We start from the raw sequence: 23004 nt of genomic DNA on the forward strand, positions 1-23004 counted from the left end.
CTTTTTCGATGATCCAGCAGATGTTGGCAATTTGATCTCTGGTTCCTCTGCCTTTTCTAAAACCAGCTTGAACATCTGGAAGTTCATGGTTCACATATTGCTGAAGCCTGGCTTGGAGAATTTTGAGCGTTACTTTACTAGCGTGTGAGGTGCAATTGTGTGGTAGTTTGAGCATTCTTTGGCATTGCCTTTCTTTGGGATTGGAATGAAAACTGACCTTTTCCAGTCCTGTGGCCACTGCTGAGTTTTCCAAATTTGCTGGCATATTGAGTGCAGCACTTTCACAGCATCATCTTTCAGGATTTGAAATAGCTCAACTGGAATTCCATCACTTCCATTAGCTTTGTTCATAGTGATGCTTTCCAAGGCCCACTTGAGTTCACATTCCAGGATGTCTGGCTCTAGGTGAGTGATCATACCATCATGATTATCTTGGTTATGAAGATCTTTTTTGTACAGTTCTGTATATTCTTGCCACCTCTTCTTAATATCTTCTGCTTCTGTTAGGTCCATACCATTTCTGTCCTTTATCGAGCCCATCTTTGCATGAAATGTTCCCTTCGTGTCTCTAATTTTCTTGAAGAGATCTCTAGTCTTTCCCATTCTGTTGTTTTCCTCTATTTCTTTGCATTGATCGCTGAGGAAGGCTTTCTTATCTCTTCTTGGTATTCTTTGGAACTCTGCATTCAGATGCTTATATTTTTCCTTTTCTCCTTTGCTTTTTGCTTCTCCTCTTTTCACAGCTATTTGTAAGGCCTCCCCAGACAGCCATTTTGCTTTTTTGCATTTCTTTTCCACGGGGATGGTCTTGATCCCTGTCTCCTGTACAATATCACGAACCTCATTCCATAGTTCATCAGGCACTCTATCAGATCTAGACCCTTAAATCTATTTCTCACTTCCACTGTATAATCATAAGGGATTTGATTTAGGTCATACCTGAATGGTCTAGTGGTTTCCCCTACTTTCTTCAATTTCAGTCTGAATTTGGCAATAAGGAGTTCATGATCTGAGCCACAGTCAGCTCCTGGTCTTGTTTTTGCTGACTGTATAGAGCTTCTCCACATCATTAACCATCGTGAAATAAATAACACCCCACAGCTGTTCACACTGGAGTGATACATAGAGTAAGAAGCTATTTAGTTACACATCAGGGTTTGCAGTGTGGGCTTCCTGTCCACCTCCAGGATAAGACCTTGACCCTAGTGAGGTAAGAAACCTAGATTTTGCATTTTTTACAGACTCCCTAGATGATCATAAAGCACAGTAATGTTTGGGAACCTCTGAGCTGCTATTTCTGAGTTGCAACTCCCATTTCCTGAGACAGAGAAGTGGAGTGGGCAAGCCTGGATCAGGTCATCCAGGACAGGGGAAGCTTGGATCAGGTCACCTGGGAAGGGGAATTATTTGGTCTTTTTGCTTGGAGCATAAGTATAGGAGCAAGTTTTCTCATAGGAATGCAAGAGCAGGAAGGACTGAGAGTGAGGAAGAAAATTCTGGAGTCTCCAGTCACTGGCATTCCTGAGGGGACCTCTGTGTATCGCCCAGAGCATGCAGTCCCCCGAGCCCAAGTACCAATGACACAGCCTCAGCTCTGAGCTCAGCCACATCTCACGAGACCTCAGAAGCACTGGCTGCTTCAGAAGCCATCCACGAGGAGCAGAATCTCTCACTTAGGACTCACCACTCTCAGCAGAGATGTTAATCTCTATTAAGCAACCGAACAGTGAGACTTTGTAAACACTTTACCTCACTGATTATATAAAAGTTCTCACTGAACTATTACAAAGTCGGCAATTAATATTAATCCTGTTGAGTTAGAGTAAGAATACACTGCTTAGAGCCTTGTCCCATTGTCCCACCTCCCAGCCTGTCTGCTGGGGATGCCCAGGACCCCCTGCAGGCCAGTTACAGCTTTGGGGTCACTCCTGACACTTGCTTAGCTGTGCCTGGCCAGCAGCTGATCTCACCAGGCCCTTCTCGTAGCTGCTGAAACTCGTAGGGAGGATGTTAGTGTACCTCCCCGTAAACTTGGATGGCCACCAGGACCCTCCCGTTTTGTAAATCATTGGGCCCTGTGCCCTTCGTGCTCATGACCAGCACCCAGCCTCGCCCTTGGTGCTGGGGTGTCCATCCAGAGCCATCAGGCAGGCCACTCTCAGCTTCCCCATTCTGCCAGCCTGGTCACTGTGAACCCTCCTCAGCCTCCTCGCAGTCCTCTTCTGGCAGCCTGAGCACTCACCTCTGCTGACTGCACCACTGCCCCCAAGGTTGCTGTGGAGGGTACCCGGGACCTCTCAGCTCCCTCCCCTGCTCCTACTCAGCCCTCCAGCCAGGTATCCATTTTGTCTCCATCTTTCTATCCCCACCCTCTGCGTCTAGGCTTCTGCAGAGAGGTCCTCTCATTGAAACACAGGTGGAATCCTCAGAAACCTTTGAAGACCCCTGGGTCTAATCACACAGGGTGTCTGCTGCTGACTGCCCTTCTCTGTGGCCCAGCACCCATCACCCCTTTCCTTTCTTGGCATCAAATACCATCCAATCCAGAGTCAGCTCAAGAGCTGACCTTTACAGGACCCTGACCACATGCCAGCCTCTAAGTGTCCACCAGGTTTTACCTCGTTTTATCCTCACCACGGCTGATGATGCGGGAGCTGTTAGCCCTCGTCAAGTCCGCAGCTCTGCTCCCTGCTTCACACGTCCATCCTCTGCGGCCAGATTGTCCGGGCCTTACCTGTCCCCTCCTGCCCCATGTGGGTAGCTTGCTCTCTACCACCATGGCTACTGGTTTGCTGCATCCTCAGACATCCTCACAGCTGCACAAACCCTTCCTGGCCTCCCAAGTCCCTCAGGCCTCCTGCCTCTTTCTTCCTCCCAAACTTCTTGAAGCTCCTGGCGCTGCTCTCTCACCACCCACTGGCCCATCCTTCTGCACCACCTGCCCCTTTTCATGGGCACTGCTGCCAGGGCCGCCCATGGTCCCCCCGAGAGGTGAAATCCAGCAGCCTTTCCTTCCTCAAGCCCCGCCATCACGGTCCCGTGGACTGGTCTGCTCCGTCTCTGCCCCACCAGACCATCCCTCCCTTCTCCCCCAACCTGACTCAAGCTCACCAAGCTACGGTTCTGGTTCCTGCTCCCTTGAGGCAATTCCCGGAGAGCTTCTCCATGGCTACAGCTCCTTCATGAGTATTTTTTTTTTTTTTAATGCACTGTTTTAATTTCGACAGTCTTAAGACAAACCAAAAAAAAGGAAGCCCCAGTTGACTGAGCTCTCTGTAGCTGGGTACCACCAGTTTCAGTGCCCCTCCTAGCACTCTGCATTATTACACCCAGTGATGACTAAATAAAGTGACACCTCTGACATGGGTTTCCCTGGTGGCTCAGACAGGAAAAGAATCTGCCCACAATGTGGGAGACCTGGGTTGGATCCCTGGAGAAGGAAATGGCAACCCACTCCAGTATTCTTGCCTGGAGAATTCCATGGACAGAGGAACGTGGTGGGCTACAGTCCATGGGGCCCCAAAGAGTCAGACACAACTGAGCAACTAACACTTTCTGACTGTAAGGAAGGCACCAGGCAAACATGAAGTCCTCGCATGTGATGCTGGAGTCACCTTCAATGGCGTTTTCTTTCTTACTCTTACCATCCAGTCAGGCACTAAATCTGACAAAGTCTCCTTCCATAAATGTTCTGGGCGCCTTTCTCTCTCCCATCCCCAGAGCCTCGTCTTTGGTCTGGACCCTTGCCAAGGCCTAACTGTGCTCCACCCCCAAGTTCACCCTTCACTTTCCCAGGTTGACATCCTAAAGCAAACCTGATCCAGCCACTGCCCTGAGGAAACCTCCCTGTGCCCCTCCCCCTGTATGACGGTCTCTACACGAGACAGGTGGTGACCTCAGTCACGGCCCCACACTCACCCCACACACCATGGCTCCACTCTTCTCTTTCTAGAACTCTAGCCCCTGTCTGGAGGCCTGTTCATCCTGACCCAACACAGACACCGCCACCTACATGACTCTTTCATCCATACTGTACAACCTTAACATTTCCTCTCTGAACCACCACAGCAACGTGTTTGACTGTTTCTTGCAGTGACTTTTTGCCTTGGATTTAATTATTTGAGCACTGGTCTGATCCTCCTGAGGTGCCTTGCAGTTCAGTGGAACCTACAGTTATGGTTCCCTTTCACCCTGAGATGCCCCAGGGGCTCCCTGGTTTGGCAACCCCCTTCCCACACTGGGACTCCAGGGTGTCCTAGTGGGCTAACTGCACTGCCCACGGGGACTCCATATCCCACCCTCTGGCTTTGCTTCTGCTCTTCTCACTTGGTTCCAGGTGTGTGCTGAAGTCAGGGATGAACCCCTTCTCTGACATGACCCTAAATTTGGCTTTTTTTTAAAAAGGGAGTAAGGCGGACATTTCAGGTACCAGAAGATTGAGAAGTGTCCGAAGTGTAGGCCCCGGCCCTTCTATCTCTGTCCTGAGCAACACTGCACAGCCTCTGCTCAGGGGGGCCCTGGGGAGAGGGGACAGGTGGGGACGGAGACCTGGGCCTCCCAGCTGAGCCCTGTGACCGCTGAAGTGAGCTCAGTGAGCAGTTCTGTTTCTCAGTTGCCACGTAAGACAGCAAATTGGCAATTTGGGGGGAAAGATCTCACAAGAACTTCACAGGATTTACACACCTTGATGGGGGTACTGATTAATGTAAAATGCATGTCTTCCTGAGAAACGTGAGCTACAGCCCTGACCTGCAGGTCCCTTTTATGTGCCTGAGGAGGGCCAGGCGCCTCTGTGGACAAGGGTCTCCTGGGACACGTGGTCGTTGTCCACGCTCTTAAATTGCTTGCGGGGGTGGGATGGCTGGCAGCCCAGATGTTTCACAGACACCAACTGGTCTGTTTCAGCCTCTTCCTGGTTCTTGGTCCCTTCTTTCCTCTTCGCCTTTCCCTGTTTCTTTTCCTCTCTCCTCTTGACTTGTCCCTGGCGATTCCCAGACGCGACCCCACCCCCACCCCCCGCAGCAGCCCAGGTGACCCGCCTGCGCCCCGCCCACCTCCGGTGGCCCTGAACTCGGGTGACCTTTGCCCGCCCGGAGGTCTGAGGAAGTCCTCGGTTTAGAAATAAGCCGGGGTGGGGGATGGAGATGGGGTGGAGGACGATCCACAGGCCCAAATAAGGGCGCACACGGCGCCCGCGGGGCGCGGTGACTGTGCCCACCCCCGGGTCCCCAGGCTCGGGAGGGGACAGCCCACCGCGCCCCCCACCCCGAGGCCACGCCTCACACGGCCGGGGGCAGTCACTACAAAGTGCAGAGCAGGTCACAGTTATTCTGAATCTCCCGGGCCGAGCGCGGAGGTCCAAGGCAGGGCTAGGTTTGGGGCCTTTTCCGGCGGAATTGAGGCCGTGTTCGCTCACTGCACCCCCGGGGTGCCGCATCCTCTGTGTGTCCGGTCGCGTCCAGAGCGCCCGTCCCAGCCCCTCGGGGGTCGCAGGGCCGCGGCCCCACGAGGTGCCCCCCACCCCCGCCCCGGACCCTGCATCCGCGTTGGTGCCCAGTCCACGCTAGGCCCGCGGGTAAAGGTGCAGAAATCCCGCGCTCTAGGAGCCCTGCCCTGCCCCATTCTGCCCTCGCACGGAATCCTGCAAGCGTTGTCGGCCCTCAAGATCGGTACATCCCTCTTCCTCCTCACGGACGGACGCGTGGCTCTGAGATGCTTTTCTCGCGGTCCGGCAGCCAGCCCGCGGGACCCCGGAGCCAGCCCGCAAGTCTGCACCGCTTCCCCTCCCCCTGCGACTGCCCTCCCGCGCCGGGTCACAGCCCCCAACAGGCCTTGCTTTCTGGGGAGCCCAGGCCAGGGTATCTGGACTCTTGAACCCAGAGCCCTTTATTTGGAAGTTCGCTCACAGAAGGGCTTTGTTTCCAGAATTCAATTCCCCTAAATAGATTTCCTCTTTCACATGAGTCTCATTCTTAAGTCAGGAGCAAAACTAAAGTTTAGTTACGGGAGGGTGTTTTTTTTTTTTTTTTTCAATTTTGTTTTAACATTCCTTTCCTTGGGTGTATTTAACTTTCTTTGCTTTGACTTTGAACATGCCCTAAAACTCTTGTGTTATCTTTAGCATTTTTCAAAAGCCACAGTTCAGGAAGTTAGAGAAATTGTTCCCTGGTGGCAGAACTAGAGAACTGCAGCCTCTTTCCCTCTGTAAATGCAGTGAAAGTGGTGTCTGCCTGAGAGGACTTCCACTGTTAGGCTGATTACTTCCGTAGAGTCATTTCTAAAAAGGTCAAAGGGCACAATCGGGTAGCCAAACAGCCTTCCGGCACAGGTGCAGCCGGTAAACTGGCCCCTTCCTGTGAGCCCTCCTCCACACCAGGTCCTGCTTTAATTCTGCATTTGTTTGACTCCTGAGAATTAGAGCAATATATGTTGGTAGCTTGCATTTCCTGCTTTGTAAAATGCCTCTTCAAACAATCTTTCACAGGTCTTTATAATGTTTTAGTCTCCAGGCTTGCTTTGTGAATGACCTTGTAAATTCTGCCCTCATTCCTGGTTTTCCAGGGCCGGCTTCTTATCAGGAACCATCACCTCACTGATGAGATGTAGAGCAACCACAGGTCTCTTAATCAAGAGTCTAGGTTCAAGGTGTGACCTGCCAGACACTTCATTTCTGAGCTGAAGGGCTCTGCGTGTTGCAGTCCTCCTGCAGGGGGTGGCTGATACAACCCCTGCTTGTCCTCATCCTCAAGTCTGCAGAGGTGTCATCTCTGCTCTACTTGGCAAAACCTGACCAGAAACCTGTTTTCAGCCACCCTATCCCCTGTCTCATCCAGAAAGAGTTACTCAGCTTTCCGTGTTAGCAGAGCTACTCAGGCACACCAGCACCGGAGGTATCTCCATATACTTTTATTAAAATTGCGATAAAAGCCAAGAAGTAGCTTGCTAATAATTGAAGGAAGTTTCTGGGACCTCTTGGTAACTTTATTATTGTTTGCCATGGGCCTGCTCACATCTAGGTTTGGGGAGAGCTGGGAGCAGCTTCAGAATCCTTGTCCACGCTGAAGCAAACCCACCACGTGGTTCACACATACCTCAGGTTGGGTATGGCAAGTCCAGATGTCCCTTAAATATGAAGCCTGACTACTCTTATGGCTTGGCCTCTGTTCTTCTATTGAAACAGCAGGGAAGGGGGCCAGCATAACACTTCAAAGAACCACACAGCCTGAAGACACGACAGAAACTAATTAGAACCAAATAGATCCAAAATGGCCAACCCCTCGACTTCCACTAGACCTTGAGCCTCAGTATTCATTCATTATTGTAACACATCAGCAAACTAAGTAACACACCCACAGGCACCATGACAGTTCTCAGGCCAACCATAAAGGTCAAAAAGTGGACAGTGGCCCCATTCCTGCAGATCCCCACCCCTTCCCTGAAATAGCTGGAACACTCCTCACACTCAGTAGCTCATGAAATTACCCACCCCTGTTGACAACCCCCTACCCTGTGCCACTCTGGGCTTCTGAGATGGCCCACATTCTGTCTGGGGTGTGTTTCTCTCTAAGTGAATCCACTTCTTACCTATCACTTTGTCTCTCACTGAATTCTTTCTGTGATGAGACATCAAGAACCTGATCTTCAGTAAGTCCTGAGACCAGGTGTAGTGGTCTCAGTTAAAAGACCGTGAGTTCAAGTCCCAATTGGACCTGCACCATTTCACTCTTATTGCTAAACGACATCCATGTGATTTCCCAGGAGAAGGGCTGGTTACCAAGATGAAATGGGGCTCCTGACAACACACATGTTCCACTGCAGCCCCACTTAGCCAGCCTCTAGTGCCTCTCACTCTACGTGTAACTCATTCCCTTCCAACCAACTCTCTCCAGCTGGAGAAAAATGTAAATGACTGGCCTTTGCCAGCTTCCCTTGTGGCTCAGACAGTAAAGAATCCACCTGCAATGCAGGAGACTTGGGTTTGATCCCTGGGTTGGGAAGATCCCCTTGAGAAGGAACTGGCAACTGACTCCAGTATTCTTGCCTGGAGAATTCCATGGACAGAGGAGCCTGGCGGGCTACAGTCTGTGGGGTCACAAACAGTCAGACGTGACTGAGTGACTTCCACTTTCATGAGTCATAAGGATAAGGAAGTAGGTATAAAACACCTGAGATTTTTAGGAGGCATGGAGCTCTGAGAAGAGTTGTCCTTGTTTGTCTTTCCCTCCAGCCTATGAAGTACACTGCTCTTTCTCTCTCTGTGATGCTGTTCCTGGTGAGTTAACCCACTTTCCACTTCCTCCTCTTAACACTGCTCCTCACAGAGAGATCTGCAAGGTTCTCCTCACTTCATCTCTGACTCCCAAGTGACATGTCTAGGATTTTATCCCAAGGAAATATTGAGAGATTCATATGAAGTGTTAAGTATAACGATGCTAGTTACAACTTTTTTCAATAATAAAAACTGGAAACAACCTACATAATCAGTAAAATAGAGGCTTTACAAAATGATGGCATATCTAAATCAAGATCTGGTTATGCAGCAGATGACAGAAAACCCACAGTGACTACAACAGCTGTGATAGGAGATGCATTGGCTGGGGCTCTGGTGGCGGGCCAGGGCACTTTCCTTTTGGCAACTTTACTCTGCCTCGCTTTCAGACCTAAGTTACTTCATGCATCTCGATGGCAGCTTCAGTTCCAGCCCTCCTCCCTGACCCCAGCCAGCAAAACGCAGGACAGCACCAAGAAAAATAGGGCAAAGGCCGTTCACCAACACTCCCTTAAGGAGGGGCCGGATGGCTGACTCACACTTGTGTTCACACCTCTGCTGGCATGTTTATCTAAGGCGGGATTGTTAATCCATCAGAGAAGAAAAGAACTATTGCAAAAGTTACTACTTGGACCCAAGCCTTGAGTTGATTAGGGCTGAACTTTAGGCAAAAGTCTTCCCTGGTGGCTCAGATGGTAAAGAATCTGCCTGCAATGCAGGAGACCCAGGTTCTATCCCTGGGTCAGGAAGATCCCATGGAGATAGGAATGGCTATCCTCTCTGGTATTCTTGCCTGGAGAATGCCATGGACAAAGGAGCCTGGGGGGCTACAGTTGATAGGGTCGAAAAGAGTCAGCACCACTGAGTGACTAACACTTTTACCCATAGGCAAAAGACAACTCATGTTGTTGATCTCACAGGCGTCACTTTTTCTACACTTAACTATACTTTAATAAAATATAAAATTTTATATTTTCCTGCCTTGAGGGGAAGTGGTCCCCTAGGGATGCCTTATTCCCCCTGCAATTCAATTTTTTCTTTTTTTACTTATTTGGCTGCACCGTGTCTTAGTTGCAGCATGTGGGATCTTTAGTTGTGGCATGTGGGATCTAGGTCCCCAACCAGGGATCCAACCCAGACCCACTGTCTTGGGAGCAAGAAGTCTTAGCCACTGGACCACCAGGGAAATCCCCTTTTTTCCTTTTCGCCTCTAATCTGTTTTTATAAATTTTACTATCTTTTAAAACTCTTATTTGTATGTTTCAACCTCTAAAGGCAGGTATAGCTGCCTTTGGCTCAGTCAACCAATCAAGCACTTTAATGCAGCGCCTGGCATGAGAAGACCCTCCTCCAGGGGATCTTCCAGACCCAGGGATCGAACCTGCATCTATTGTGTTCTGTACTGGCAGGTGGGTTCTTTGCTACTAGTGCTACCTGGGAAGCTCATCCAAGGCCCCTGCTGCTGCTGCTGCTAAGTCACTTCAGTCGTGTCCGACTCTGTGTGACCCCATAGACGGCAGCCCACCAGGCTCCCCTGTCCCTGGGGTTCTCCAGGCAAGAACATTGGAATGGGTTGCCATTTCCTTCTCCAATGCATAAAAGTGAAAAGCGAAAGTGAAGTTGCTCAGTAGTGTCCGACTCTTAGCGACCCCATGGACTGCGGCCCACCAGGGTCCTCCGTCCATGGGATTTTCCAGGCAAGAGTACTGGAGTGGGGTGCCATTGCCTTCTCCGCCAAGGCCCCTACTCTTTCCTAAAAACTACCATCCACCGTCAGCATTTCAACCTCACTCAAAAATTGCGTGACACAAAGTCCTAGACATCAGGGCTCTCAGGTCACCAGTGTGGCCCAGGTCCTCCTAGCTCTAGGGATGACGCAGCACAGGCCCCGGGCACCTGGTGAGCAGGCAACTGGAACTCGTGTGTTCTGTCATCCGACCTGGCATCAGGATGCCTGCTGGTGACACTGGGCCACTCTGATCATAGGCAGAGCTGCTGGGGTGGAGCTGCCCACCAGCCGCTGCCCTGTCTGTCTTCCCTGAGCCTGGACTCCTGCTTGCCCAGCAGTGACCTCCGTGACCTCCCTGCTGCCCTCTGTACCTGGGCAGCTAGTGGCGATTGCATTCCCAGAAGGGCAGACTGCTGCTACCCTTGAAGGTTTAGGCTCAAGTCTGGGGCGTAGTTGACAGCAAATGTCCATTGGGCACTTGCTTCGAGTGCTGCCAGACACCTGGACCGACGGCAACCATGCTTCCTGCCTCCCTTGCCAACTAACTGACTTCTCAGTAGGTCTGACCAATAGTTGGCCATAATGGGAGACTGGAAGGTCTCCCCGCTCCTCACAGCACCTCTATCAGCAGCTGAATGTTTGCCGGGCCTCCAGCTGCTGCCCTCGTAGTTCCTGCCATCAATCACTCCCGTTCCTAGGCTCTGATGTCTTTCCCTAGAGGCAACAGTGGCTTCTGGCCTTGCCAACCTCTGATCATCTCCTTGTTCTCTGGTTTCCAAAATGACACCTTGGTGCATTTATGTGGGCCTCTCAGCCAGGGGGACGTGTGTAGTTGTTCTCACTCCTGGGTATTCCTGGGTATTTCCTGAATTCCCTGGAAAATTCCTGAATCTCTTCCTGCTCAAGCTCAGTAGGTCATGTTCTCCATCCCATGTTCAGCTCGTTCCCCAGGAATGAGGCCTAACGAACTTCATCCTGGTCCCTGCCTCTCCCTTCCTCCCCGTCCAGTCCCTGCCACCAACCAAGCTGTCTGTCCTATAGAGGCAGGAGCATTAGGGGGCCCCTGGGGGAATGATGGGTAGGATGGTGCTTTCAGAGTCACCCTGGCAGGAGGCTCCCCAGGGTGTGGAAGAGGCAGCCAAGGAAGCACAGAAAGTTGCTGTGTTCTACCCTGAGATTCATGTCGTTTTCCTCCTAAAAAACCTTCAGCACCTCTCCTTTGACCATAGTCCTAAATGAGTCTCATAATGGCCTGTGTCCATGGAGAGTTGACATCTACCTCCTGGTGGGAATCAGGGGGCCCTGTCCCCCCAGCATAGGTGGGTGGCGCCCAGGACCTGAGGTGGCAGAGATGGCCATCTAGTTATAAGACTATGAATAATGTCTTCACGCTGGAGTCAGACCAGCAGGTGGTGGTGATAGTGGACAGAAACAAGGCCCAGAGTGGCCTGCAGAGACCCCTACCCCTGGGGGCACCTCCCTGGGGCTAAACTTCTCCCCTGTAAGTCAGAAAACCTGCATCAAACCCAACCGTAACGGCCCTGCAACACGCAGGCTACTCACCTGCATGGTCCAGGCTCTTTCATAGCTGTCTGAGGTTAAACGAGTACTGAGGTTAACTGAGTTGCTTTTACCAAAGTACTGAGTACTTTTACCAACAAGCCATTCCTGTGACTTTTACCGAGACACATCGGAGCTCTGCCCCATGTCTCAGCTCTTGGGGGCCACACCTGTCTCCCAGCTTGTGGACAGATCTGCTTCCATCCCAACTGCCCAGCCATGACATGAGCCAAGATCCCCTGAGTGTGCTGTGTTTGGTCTGTACATCCTCAGCACCCCACACGCGCGCACACCTACCAGAGCTGAGGGGAGAGCCTGCACCCCGTTAGAAACGGTTTCCAACGTGCACTTCTTCCTTCCAGGGATTTCCCAGATGACCCAGACGTGCGCTGGGACCCAGACCGGGCGGCTGATGTCCTCCTCCAGCACGTAGAGGCCAATGGCATCAAGCTGGTAAGGGTACACGCCCTCCTCTCCAGCAGAGACCTGGCCCATCTCTCTGCACCTTTCCTGCGTAACCACAGAGCTCAGGGGGAGGCAGAGATTTTCCCAGACTGTGCCCTCTTCACCCGCCCCCCGATGTCCATGCTGCCCTCTGAAAACCCAGGTCCCCACGAGCCTATGCCTCGATGCGCTGGCACAGAACAAGCATTTTCATGTTAGGGTGTCACTGTAACTCTGGGAGTAAGTGTTGTCCTAATGCTTACCTTCATCGAGGAGACAGGTTCCCAGAGGCTCAGAAGCTGCCCAATGTCGGCAAGCATGAAGCTAGGGGTTTGAGCCTCCATTTTTCCCTCCAGAAAAATGCGAGGATAAATCCACAGCCCCTGCGGGGAGAACATGCCTGGTTAGAGCTCCAGTGGGCATTCGATTCACCTGTAGAGGCAGGAGGCTCAGGAACACCCACCTCGACGCTCAGGCCTCGCCAGCCTGCATGCTGCCAGCAGTCCATCTTAAGGTGCCAGGAACGTCTAAAATAAGAATAACCCTTCACAAGTTAATACCTAAATCCTACCATTTAAAGCCCCAGCCACTGGCTTTTAAGTTTTGATTAATCCTTGTTAGAAGGTGAACCCCACTGTCAGGCTTCTTATCAGTGATGCATCCTCCAAGTGAAATGAGTTATTAGGCCATTGTTAAGGGCAGATTCTCGTGGATTAGTCAGACTGCCTTTGTGCTCTAATGACATAAATACAACGGGCACCTAGCCAGCTGGCTGTGAACCACACGGAGCTGTAGGTGCAGGGGGGCCGCTGGCCCCACCAGGGATTGGCACCGGCTTTACACTTTGTTCTGGCCGGACGAATGGTCACCAACAGCTGCAGGCCCACCCCTCCTGGATGTACCTTGCTTCAGGGTCTGAGGTGATAGCCGGCCTGGCTCCTCTTGCCCTGCTTTTCCCAGACCACACTCAGACCCTCTCAGGGCTCCACAGCCTGGCGGTGGACAGAGCTGGTCCTCAGGGCCGGCTGGGGCACAGGGCAGGGTCAATGAGGTGTGCTGCAGTGACCCTTGGTACCCTGTCTTCCTGGGCAGTGGCATGCCCACAGCTAGTCCCCAGACTCTCTCCTCTCTGGCTTTGGTTCATAGGAACAACTGGTCTTCAGTCAGTCCTACTTGTGGGATAAACCCCCATCTTTATGAACTTGGCCACCTCTGACCAGCCCTCCCAAAGGTGCCACTGGCTGATGAACAGGGCTGGACCTCACCGAGGGGCCAGGTTCGTGTTTAGACCACATCACAGCCACAGCTCTGAACATCCAGGGAGGAGCTCAGGGCACAGACACAGAAGAATCTCCCAAGTTTGTTTCCCTGAAAACTGACTTGTGGTCCAGGCCCAGCTAAGACCGCCTTCTCCCAGAAGCCCTCCGTGACTTCTTCAGCCCTCTTTGGGGCAGTATTTGCTGTGTGTCTTGCCCTGGTGACAGGTGTTGCTGTTTATCCTTCACGGACCATGTCCTGTGAGCCACTGTCTTAGAGAAGTGAAAGCAGCCTATTGTTTACTGGGGTCCAGGGAAGACTTCATTTGAACAAAGATTTCTGCAGTTTAGGGGGGAAGGTGGACAGACGCCATTGCTGCCAGGTCCTAATCTGCATGAGACCAGGGGGTGGAGACAGTTCAGCTCAGCCCTCCTCACAGCAGGAAGACTCAGGGCTTGTTGCAAGGTGTGGGATAAACAGGAAACAAGACCTTGGAGAATTTTAAGTGATGGGGATGAACTGCAGTGGCCCCAAGCCCCCAGACCAGGGAGTGTGCCCCGGCTGGCCTGAGACAACCGCGTCCCAGAGTCACCTCAGCGAGGGCAGCAGACACTCAGCTTGGGCTGCTGTCCAGGTCCTACACGTTCCCACAGGGCTTCATTTGACCTTCACCTGACCCAGAGAGAAAGGAGGGAGGCCTCACTCTCCCAATGTCACAGATGAGAGAACCAAGACACTGAAGATGAAATCGCTCCCAGTAGCGACATTCTATGATATGCCCGAAGGTCAGGGTAACTAGGTCAGAGGTGAGAGTGGACTTCGGCACTCCAGGCTTGGCTCCACAGAAGGATGGGATCAGAACGGGGTACCTGGGTTCTAGGGTGAAGTGTTTTTTGTTTTTTTTTTAACACACTATAGTTTCCAGAGCAATGTTAGGTTCACAGTATAACTGGGCAGAAAGTATACACGTACCCCTGGCCCCATGACCTGTACAGTGAGTGAATCTACACTAATATGTCATCATCACCCCAGGTTCACACTAGGGTTCACTCCTGGTGCTGTATGTCCCGTGGGTTTTAACAAATGTATGACACGTATCCATCATAATGGGATCTGTTTGTAAGCCTTTTTAAAAAAAATTTCCCCCTGTGGAGAATTTCAAGCATGCAAAAGTAGAGCAAAGAGTATAATGAAACTCATGTTCCCATCATTCAGCCTCACTAATTATTAACTCAAGGTCAACAGCGTTTTTCTTTAAATGTCAGCTCACCTGCCCCTGCTCCTCCGTAATCCTACTCTCTTGGCTGCCTGGTCCCCTCTTTCCATCCCCCTCAACCAGCCACACCTGTGCCTTTCTCTGAGTCCTGTCTTCTTTCCTACATCTCTTTTTTTTTTTTTTTTACTTATTCCAGCTATTCTATTACATTTATTATTACTCAAATTATTCTTTGGATTTTTTAACTCATCTGTGCAGAAATGAATCTGGAGCCTAGGCTAGGCTTATAGTTGGAGAAGCAGACGCTGGTCTGAGAATGTGGACGCAGAGGCAGCCTACGAGGAGCCACGGGCTTCTCTGAGCCCCAGGGCGTGGTGGACACTGTCCCCTAGCGCTTTCATGACCTCAACACAGCACCAGGAAGAGGGACCGAATCATCAGACGGCATCGACATGAACAAAGGTCACACAGCAGCCACTCGGGAAACCAAACGTGCTGCTAAGAGGCCAGGCAGATAAGAAACACAGACATGCTGAACCCAGGTTTCTCTCGTGGCCCAGTTCCACTCTGCTCTGCTGTCCAGGAGCAAGAGAAGAGTCAAGCCCACAGCCACAGGGCTGAACAGCAGTCACACACCACCGACCTGCTCCCAAGTCAGTTCTGATGCACTCAGAACACGAACAGGTTCAGGGTTCTGGGTCCTCCTGTCTGTCCCAGGTGGTGTGGACGGAGGCGGGAGAGACTATTCAGACAGTCTGGAGTGCAGCTCTGTGTCTCTGCAGGTGGTGACCTTCGATGAGGGGGGCGTGAGTGGGCACAGCAACCACGTGGCTCTGAATGCAGCTGTGAGGTACGATGGTGCGCCAGTTCCCTGGGTGGCTGGGGTGGGCGGTCTCCTCATTACTCTCCACCTCATGGGTCATCTCACCTTATCCTCCCAGGAGCAGGCGCCCTCAAGTTCTAGAGTTATGACCTTGCCTCCTAATAGCTGAGTCTCTCTGTCCCCAGATGCAGCCAAATGCAGGAACTGATTGGATTCCTCCCTCTGCTTTGGCCTCAGGAAACGTTAGAGCCAAATTTCACCTCCTTGTAGCTCACGGGCAGGTCTGAGGGCTGGGATCGATGAATGGGCATCCTCCTGATTTCAGATTTTTCTTTGGAGAAGGAGGATGTGCACATCATTTGAAATCTCACCTGTTCTTTGCAGCCACTGCATTTTACTGACATGCATCTGCATTTAGGGCTTCCCTGGCAGCTCCGTGGTAAAGAATCTGCCTGCTGATGCAGGAGAGGTGGATTCAATCCTTGTGTCAGGAAGATCCCTTGGAAGAGGAGATGGCAACCCGCTCCAGTATTCTTGCCTGGGAAATCCCATGGACAGAGGAACCTGGCAGGCTATAGCCCACTGGAGTTGCAATGAGTCACACACAACTGAGCGACTAACAACCACGACCACACAACTAACAACCATGACCACCACCTGCATTTAACTGGTTTAAAAAAAAAAAAAACCCTCACAGATCTTGAGGGACTTCTCTGGGGTCATACAGACCAGTAGCTTATGTCCTGATCTCTTGAGCCTGCTCCTCTTGGGCCCAAAAGCAGCTTGCTGGACCCAGCCTAGGGAAGGGAGAGGGCAGCTTGAGGTCAAGGACTGACTCTACACCTTTCTTCTGAATGTGCCCGTTCTCTTCAGGGCTTGAAGATGTGTCTCCAGGGTACCTCTCTCCTGCCCTTAGACCTGCCTCTGAGCTCTTTCCTTGGAGTTCATCCCCAGGGCTCCACCCAGAGTGCAGGATGAGCTGCCTCTGAGCTCGGCATTTTCTATTTCTCAAGCTCTGTAAGTCAGGCCAACTTCTTGTCTTTAATCCCTGCTCCTGAGAACCCCTTCCCCATGAGTCCATATGTCTGTGTGTTGGGGTGTGGGGGAAGGGGACTCTTTGTCCCATTGCCCACCTGTCAGCTTCCGAAACAAGGATTTCATTTTCATATTGCTGTTGGACCCAGCTCACCCCTCCTCTTAGGATACACGCTTTTTTCTCACCACACTGCACAGCATGTGGGATCTTAGTTCCCTGACTAGGGATTGAACCTGCGCCCTCTGCAGTGGAAGCACCAAGTCTTAATGACTGGACCCCCAGGGAATCCCCTCACGCCTCCTCTTAGGGCAGTGAGCACAGAATGGCCTCTACTGCTAAGAGGTGTGTGCAAGGGGAGAGGACTGTCAGGGAAGAAATACCAATGAACACTTTACATATTTTCCCACCACACTCACATCACAATCTCATAAAGGAGAAAAACTCTGAAGAGTCCATTGTTACTTTCATCTCTGGTGGGCACAGCTTGGACCAGGGCACCTCATAAGCCACTGGTCATCTCCAGATTGGCTGACCTTGGATGAAGGACCCGCCCTAGCCCCTTCAGCCGTAGCCAGAGCTGTGGAGTCCAAGGAATCTCTGTGGTGACTTATGCTCAAGAACCTGCCTGGAAACCTACGTGGAGGGACCCCAGGGTGGGGCAGGCCAGGCTCTGACAGCCCCTCCCATTAACTGCAGAGGGTTCTCACTTGCACTCTCTCCGTTTTCTCTGCCAGGACCCTGCAGGCAGAAGGGAAGCTACCCAAAGGTAAGGCCATGCCCTGTTGCAACAGGTTGCTGCCACTGTCCCTCTAAATGTGCTAAATATACAGAGAGCTGCCCTTGGCCCAGTGGCGGGAGGGGGGCGGACAGGGAGGCAGGGCCACACTGTCCTGACTCAGCTCACTGTGCCTGTCACAGTGGGTTCCCCAGGCCTCACGGTCAAGTTGTGTCCACTGAGAAGTATCCTCTGTGTGTGAGGGAGGAGGGGGTGTCATCAGGGTTCTCTAGAGAAATGGACCAACAGGACATGCAGATAGACAGATGTGCTTCTGTATATATTATACACATACAGATGTTTACACAGCATCACTGACTCAATGGACATGAGTCTGAGCAAACACCGGGAGAAGGAAAGGACAGGCGAGCCTGGCTTGCTGTGGTCCATGGGGTCACAAAGTGTTGGGCACGACTTAGCAACAGAACAACAATAATAATATATAAAAAGGAATTGGCTCACACGATTATGGAGGCCAAGAAATCAAGGATCCACCACCTGCAAGCTGGAGGCCTAGGAGAGCCAGGGCGTCCTTTAATCTGTCTGAGTCCAAAGGCCTGAGAACAGGGAGCCGATAGGGTCAGTCTTGATCTTGGGCAGACGAGCAGGGTCCAGCTCTGCAGTCGGACAGAAGGGGACACGTTCTCCCTCCCTCGATGGACTGGACAAGACCGATCCAGGCCTTCTGCTTTCCCCAGTCATCCAGTTCAGATGTGAAACCCACAGACACACCCAGAAACAATTTTGACCAAGAACCTGGGACCCATATGGGCTGACACAGGACGTAACCACCTCTGTGGGCCTTGCCCCTCACCTGCCCGGCTTTCTCCCTGGCCAGCTTCTATCCCACCTCTAGTGTCCTTTCAGGATGTCCATCCAAGCTCACATCTATCCCCCAGGTAACTGACCAGGCTGTAGGTGACTGCTGGGTGCTGGACAGGTCTGAAACACTTCCTAACTCACGGGAAGGTGTCTGACCGCCCTCACCTCCCTGAGCCAGTTTCTTTGTGGACATGCACCCCTCACAGGAGAGCCCTGGGGACTGAATGATGGACCCCCAGGCAACATGCCCTCTCTGGGTGGGCTTCTGGCTGGTGAAGCTGCAGGGGCTCAGGAACATAGCTCTGGTGTGTTTGCTCAACCCCAGAAGACAGCCCCGCTGGCGCTAGTGGGAAAGAACCCACCTGCCAATGCAGGAGACAGAAGAGACCTGGGTTGGGAAGGTCCCCTGGAGAAGGGAATGGCAACCCACTTCAGTATTCTTGCCTGGAGAACCCCATGGACAGAGGAGCCTGGCATGTACTCATGAAGAGTTGGACACGACTGAGCAGCTAACCACATGGCATGTGGGAGACAGGCGGGTCCCACACTCACAAATGACCAACAACCCATCATACAGATGAGAAACTTGAGGCTCACTGAGGTGAAGGGACCTCCCCAAGCCCATGAGTTCTCCAGTGACGCAGGAGCCAGGCCTATAGCCTCCTAAGACAGAAAGTCTGCCTGCACCACTCCCCCCTTGGGTTTGACCCTGGCCTCCAGCAGTCAGTCTCTCCCTGCTGGGGGCACAGAGCACACAGAGGGTGGCCTCCAGGTGTTCTGGGCCCTTTCACCCTCTCATCTGTGAGAACAATGGGCAAAGAGCAGCTCTGATGCACGCCAGTGGGGAGCTCAGGAAAACCAGCCTGGAGCTGCAAGTCACCCCGCCCTCCCCCGCCCCCGCAGGGTGCTCGGTGCTCACGCTCCAGTCTGTGAACCTGCTGCGCAAATACCTCTGTCTGCTGGACCTACCCTGCTCCCTGCTGCTCGCCCGCGACGCCCTCTTCGTGCTCACCCAACGTGAGGCAGCCCAGGCCCAGGTGAGGACCGCCCCTCGTCCCCACACCGCTCCCCCCGCCCCATCAGGTCCCCCAAAGCCCCTCACCCAAGGCCTTCCATGTGGTTCTGTCCCCAGGGCAGGCCCACAGCCAGACACTGGGAGCCGTAGACCTTCAGGGACTTGCACCTTATCTTCTGAGTATAGAAACAGCACAACTGGAAAAAAAAAAAAGTAACAATATAGGCTCAGTGTGGAAAGTCTGGGAGTAGATACATAAACGCAAGTCGAAAATAAAAATCATTCATCAAAACTACCTGCAACCCCATCCCATACAGGTAATCACTCAAATACAAGAGTATTGACATATGTATGTAAAATGGGGTGACACAGAGCCTGCTGTTTGAAACCTACTTTAACATCTTGACCGTCTTTTCTGACATCCTTACATGTTCAAATCTTAATGGCTGCCTGTGTTCCCTTGCACGGACATTGCCATAAAACAGTTCACAAACCCCTGAAGATTGGACATTTTGATTTATGGGTTTTTTACTGTTATACGTGGACCAGGCTTCCAGCTTGAGTCTTAAGAACTCAGACTTGTCAGGAGCCTCAGTAAAGACCAGTGGGCAGCCCACTGTTTGCCTGTTGAGGAGTCAGGCCAGGCGAGGCCCTCTTGGTGGAAAAGTGGTGGTCGGTGGGGGGCGGTGGTCTGAGAAGCACTGGGCTAGCGACGAGGCTGCCAGGAGTTCTAGTCCTTAACCCTTTGCATTCATGTGGAACTCTGAGAGTAATTTTTTTTTTAATGTTTTAATTGGAGGATAATTGCTTTACAATGTTGTATTGTTTTCTTCTGATCAACACCATAAATCAGCTATATGTCTACACATGTCCCCTTCCTCTTGAACCTCCCTCCCACCTCACACCCCATCCCACCCCTCTAGGCCATCACAGAGCACCAGACTGAGCTCCCATTATCTATTTTACAGATGGTAATGTATATGTTCCAATGGTACTCTGAGAAAAATTTTTATTTAAAAATTGTGGTTGTATTTCCTGTTGAAACCACAGTATGTAATATTTTTGCCTGAATATAGTGATGTTCTCATTATCAGCTTCAAGCTTATAGTCATCACGGGGTATTTACATCTCTAAAGCCATGGATGTTCGAACAATGAATATAAAATGAGTTTTTTACGTAAATGTTTGCAATGATACTCGCTTAGATTATAAGCATTAGTTGTGGTCTTTACAGAAAAACAGGAACTGTATTTATAGGGTCTATCTAGTTAAATCAGTTGTTATGATCTATTCTATTTAGAAACCGAGCTACATTAGTTCTGAATAATAGGATAACATTCCCCCACCAGATGGCAAAGAGACCCCTGGACCTATGGGTACCACTTCCTTTCTTCTTCTCAGAGTGGCTGTATTTACCCAGCTTAGCTGATTCAGAGGAGTCTGAGCAGAAAACAGCCCTGCACGAGTCATATACATGGGGTAACGGGGCCAAAGGATGAAGAATATAGGCGGGGCAAAGGAGTGAAGAATGTAGGCTCGAATCAACCTGAGGGCTCTGGGTTCCAATCTCAGCTTTACTACCTGCTTGCTATTTGAGATGGATGAGTTTCCTCATCTGTTAAAAAAAAAAAAGCAACAGTAAAGCCCTTCGCTCACAGGGTTGTGACTGAGATTGTGCTCGGCTGCATCAGCACCGGCTCGTCTTGTCATGGGGATGTCAGGAGATGGAGGGCTGGGGCGGGAAGCAGCCACTATAGGCCAATCCAGGGGATTTCGAAGGTCACAGGGGAAGCCAGGTCTGGCTGTGGCTCTGAGTGTGCAGGTGGGAGGAGGCAGATGGAAACAGCAGAGCCACCAGCTCCAGAACCACTCCTCTCGTCCCCCCAGAGAGCCATGTCCTGCCACCGCAGCCAGCTGCTCTGGTTCCGCCGCCTCTATATGCTTTTCTCCCGCTACATGAGGATTAACTCTCTGAACTTTCTCTGAGCCAGAACGGGCTCTCGGACCAAGAAACCAAGGGAAAGACAGCCAGGGAGCCCAGGGCCTGTCTGGAGCAGGCTTGTCTCCCCGAGTCAAGGACATCCCAGCATCAACCTGAGTTCCAGGGCCCTCTCCTCCAAACTGCCCGGCCTCTAATAAAATGGGAGCTGTGCAGACCCAACAGGCTGCCAGACCTGAGCGTCTTCCTCTGGGCGACAAAACCAAAGCCACCAAACACAAACCAAGCCAAGGACAACGACAGCTACCTGGCTAGCTTCTCGAGTTCTTGTGTGGAACAGTTCACACAATGGCACAGTGTCTGTGAACTCCCTAACACAGACCTGCGATTATTATAAATAAACGTAAAGGTCTCTGGAATCCTGTCCTATGTCATGTATTTTCATGTTTTTTCCAAGGCAGGCTCACCCCCCATACACATGCAGAGCAGTCTATACTGAATTTGTTCAACCATAATTCCATGGCTTTATCTTTGTGGACTACACATCAGATTCAAATCTAGGGAAAACGCCTCCACAAGGGGACCTCCCAGGTGGTCCAGTGGCTAAGACTCCACGCTCCCAATGCAGGGGACACGAGAAGAGCAAGATGCTACCAACAAAAAAAATGCAAGTTGCAAAACAAAACATACAGAAGCTGCTGCTGCTGCTAAGTCGCTTCAGTCGTGTCCAACTCTGTGCGACCCCATAGACAGCAGCCCATTAGGCTCCCCTGTCCCTGGGATTCTCCAGGCAAGAACACTGGAGTGGGTTGCCATTTCCTTCTCCAATGCATGAAAGTGAAAAGTGAAAGTGAAGTCGCTCAGTCGTGTCCGACTCTTAGCGACCCCATGGACTGCAGCCCACCAGGCTCCTCCATCCACGGGATTTTCCAGGCAAGAGTACTGGAGTGGGGTGCCATTGCCTTCTCCATACAGAATCTAGTAGTAAAGAATTCACCTGTCAATGCCAGAGACATAAGAGATTTGAGTTTGATCCCTGGGTGGCGAAGATCCCCTGGAGAAAGGAATGGCAACCCACTCCAGTATTCTTGCCTGGAAAATCTCATGGACAGAGGAGCCTGGTGGGCTACAGTCCACAGGGTCGTGAAGACACGACTGAAGTGACTTAGCATTTGTTTTTAGGAGACACAAAACTATATGTTTTATATGCCACTGCAAGAGGGAGGCAGGTCAGAGAGGATGTTCACTGCACCATAATATACTCCTGTTTCACCTGTAGAATGTTTTACCAGCTCCTTCCAACCTGCCTTCAGCTGATGTGGTGACCACACAGAACCCCAGTCCATCTGGATGTCCTCCTCCTGCTCTTTTTTCTGGTCTACTCTCCCTCCCAGATAATTTCATAAGTCACTTTCCTAAAGCAAAGAGCAATACTTACTAAGCATTTGCCATTAGGTATGTACATATACACCCAGTAGTTGGTAATGGAAGGGATGCTTTAAGAAAGCATCTTATTGTAATAAATAAAGCACTGATTATGATAGGAAGCTACATGGAACACGGAGGGTGTGGCAGGGTACGGGTCGGAAGACGGTTTAGAGCCCTCAGGGCTTCCCAGCACATATAGGACAGAGCCAAGATGCCACAGGCGGCTTCTATTTCTTTCTGACCCTCTATTTCTTCCCACCACAAGTCTGGCTTTACCTTGTGCCCACACCTCTGTCCACAGCTGCTTCTCTCTTCTTTTCCCAAATCCTGCTTCCTTTAAAAACATAGGCTCAAAGTTATTGTTGATGGGTAGAGGGGGCTCAGTTTTGCAAAATGAAGAGCTGTGGAAATTGGTGGCACAAAACCGTAAACATACCCAGCACCACTGAGCTGTGCACTAGAAATTAATTTTGTGTATTTTACCACAATTGGCAGGGGGGGCGGGGGGGATCAGAAGCTGATTGACTTAAAAAAAAAAAGAAACAGGCTCCCATCACACTCCCCCAGAGGTTTTCCACAACTAGCTCCTTCTCCTCCAGACTCCTGGGTTCATGTTCTTGTCACAGCTTGGGTAGCTTGTGACCACTCACCAGCTCTCATTTGTCCTTTGACACCACTCCCCCCCCACCCC

The 23004-nt window shown here is 51.4% G+C and overlaps 1 protein-coding gene across 2 annotated transcripts in view; it reads left to right on the forward strand.

The window, feature by feature from the left end:
* The window catches only part of PIGL (phosphatidylinositol glycan anchor biosynthesis, class L), a 42015-nt gene extending 20711 nt beyond the window's left edge, over window positions 1-21304 (forward strand). Inside the window, exons 3-7 of one of the 2 annotated variants that reach the window (XM_010842944.1) lie at window positions 11921-12011; window positions 15258-15325; window positions 17069-17100; window positions 18835-18968; window positions 20834-21304. In XM_010842944.1, coding sequence (XP_010841246.1) covers window positions 11921-12011; window positions 15258-15325; window positions 17069-17100; window positions 18835-18968; window positions 20834-20932 — 424 coding nt within the window. In that variant the 3' untranslated portion in view covers window positions 20933-21304. Of the gene's footprint in view, window positions 1-11920; window positions 12012-15257; window positions 15326-17068; window positions 17101-18834; window positions 18969-19063; window positions 19239-20833 lie in introns of those variants that run through there. The other variant, XM_010842945.1, reaches the window with a different exon arrangement.
* The last annotated feature ends 1700 nt before the right edge of the window (window positions 21305-23004 follow it).

Source organism: Bison bison, unplaced genomic scaffold (genome assembly GCF_000754665.1).
Source record: "Bison bison bison isolate TAMUID 2011002044 unplaced genomic scaffold, Bison_UMD1.0 scf7180017864180, whole genome shotgun sequence".
Classification (NCBI taxonomy): domain Eukaryota; kingdom Metazoa; phylum Chordata; class Mammalia; order Artiodactyla; family Bovidae; genus Bison; species Bison bison.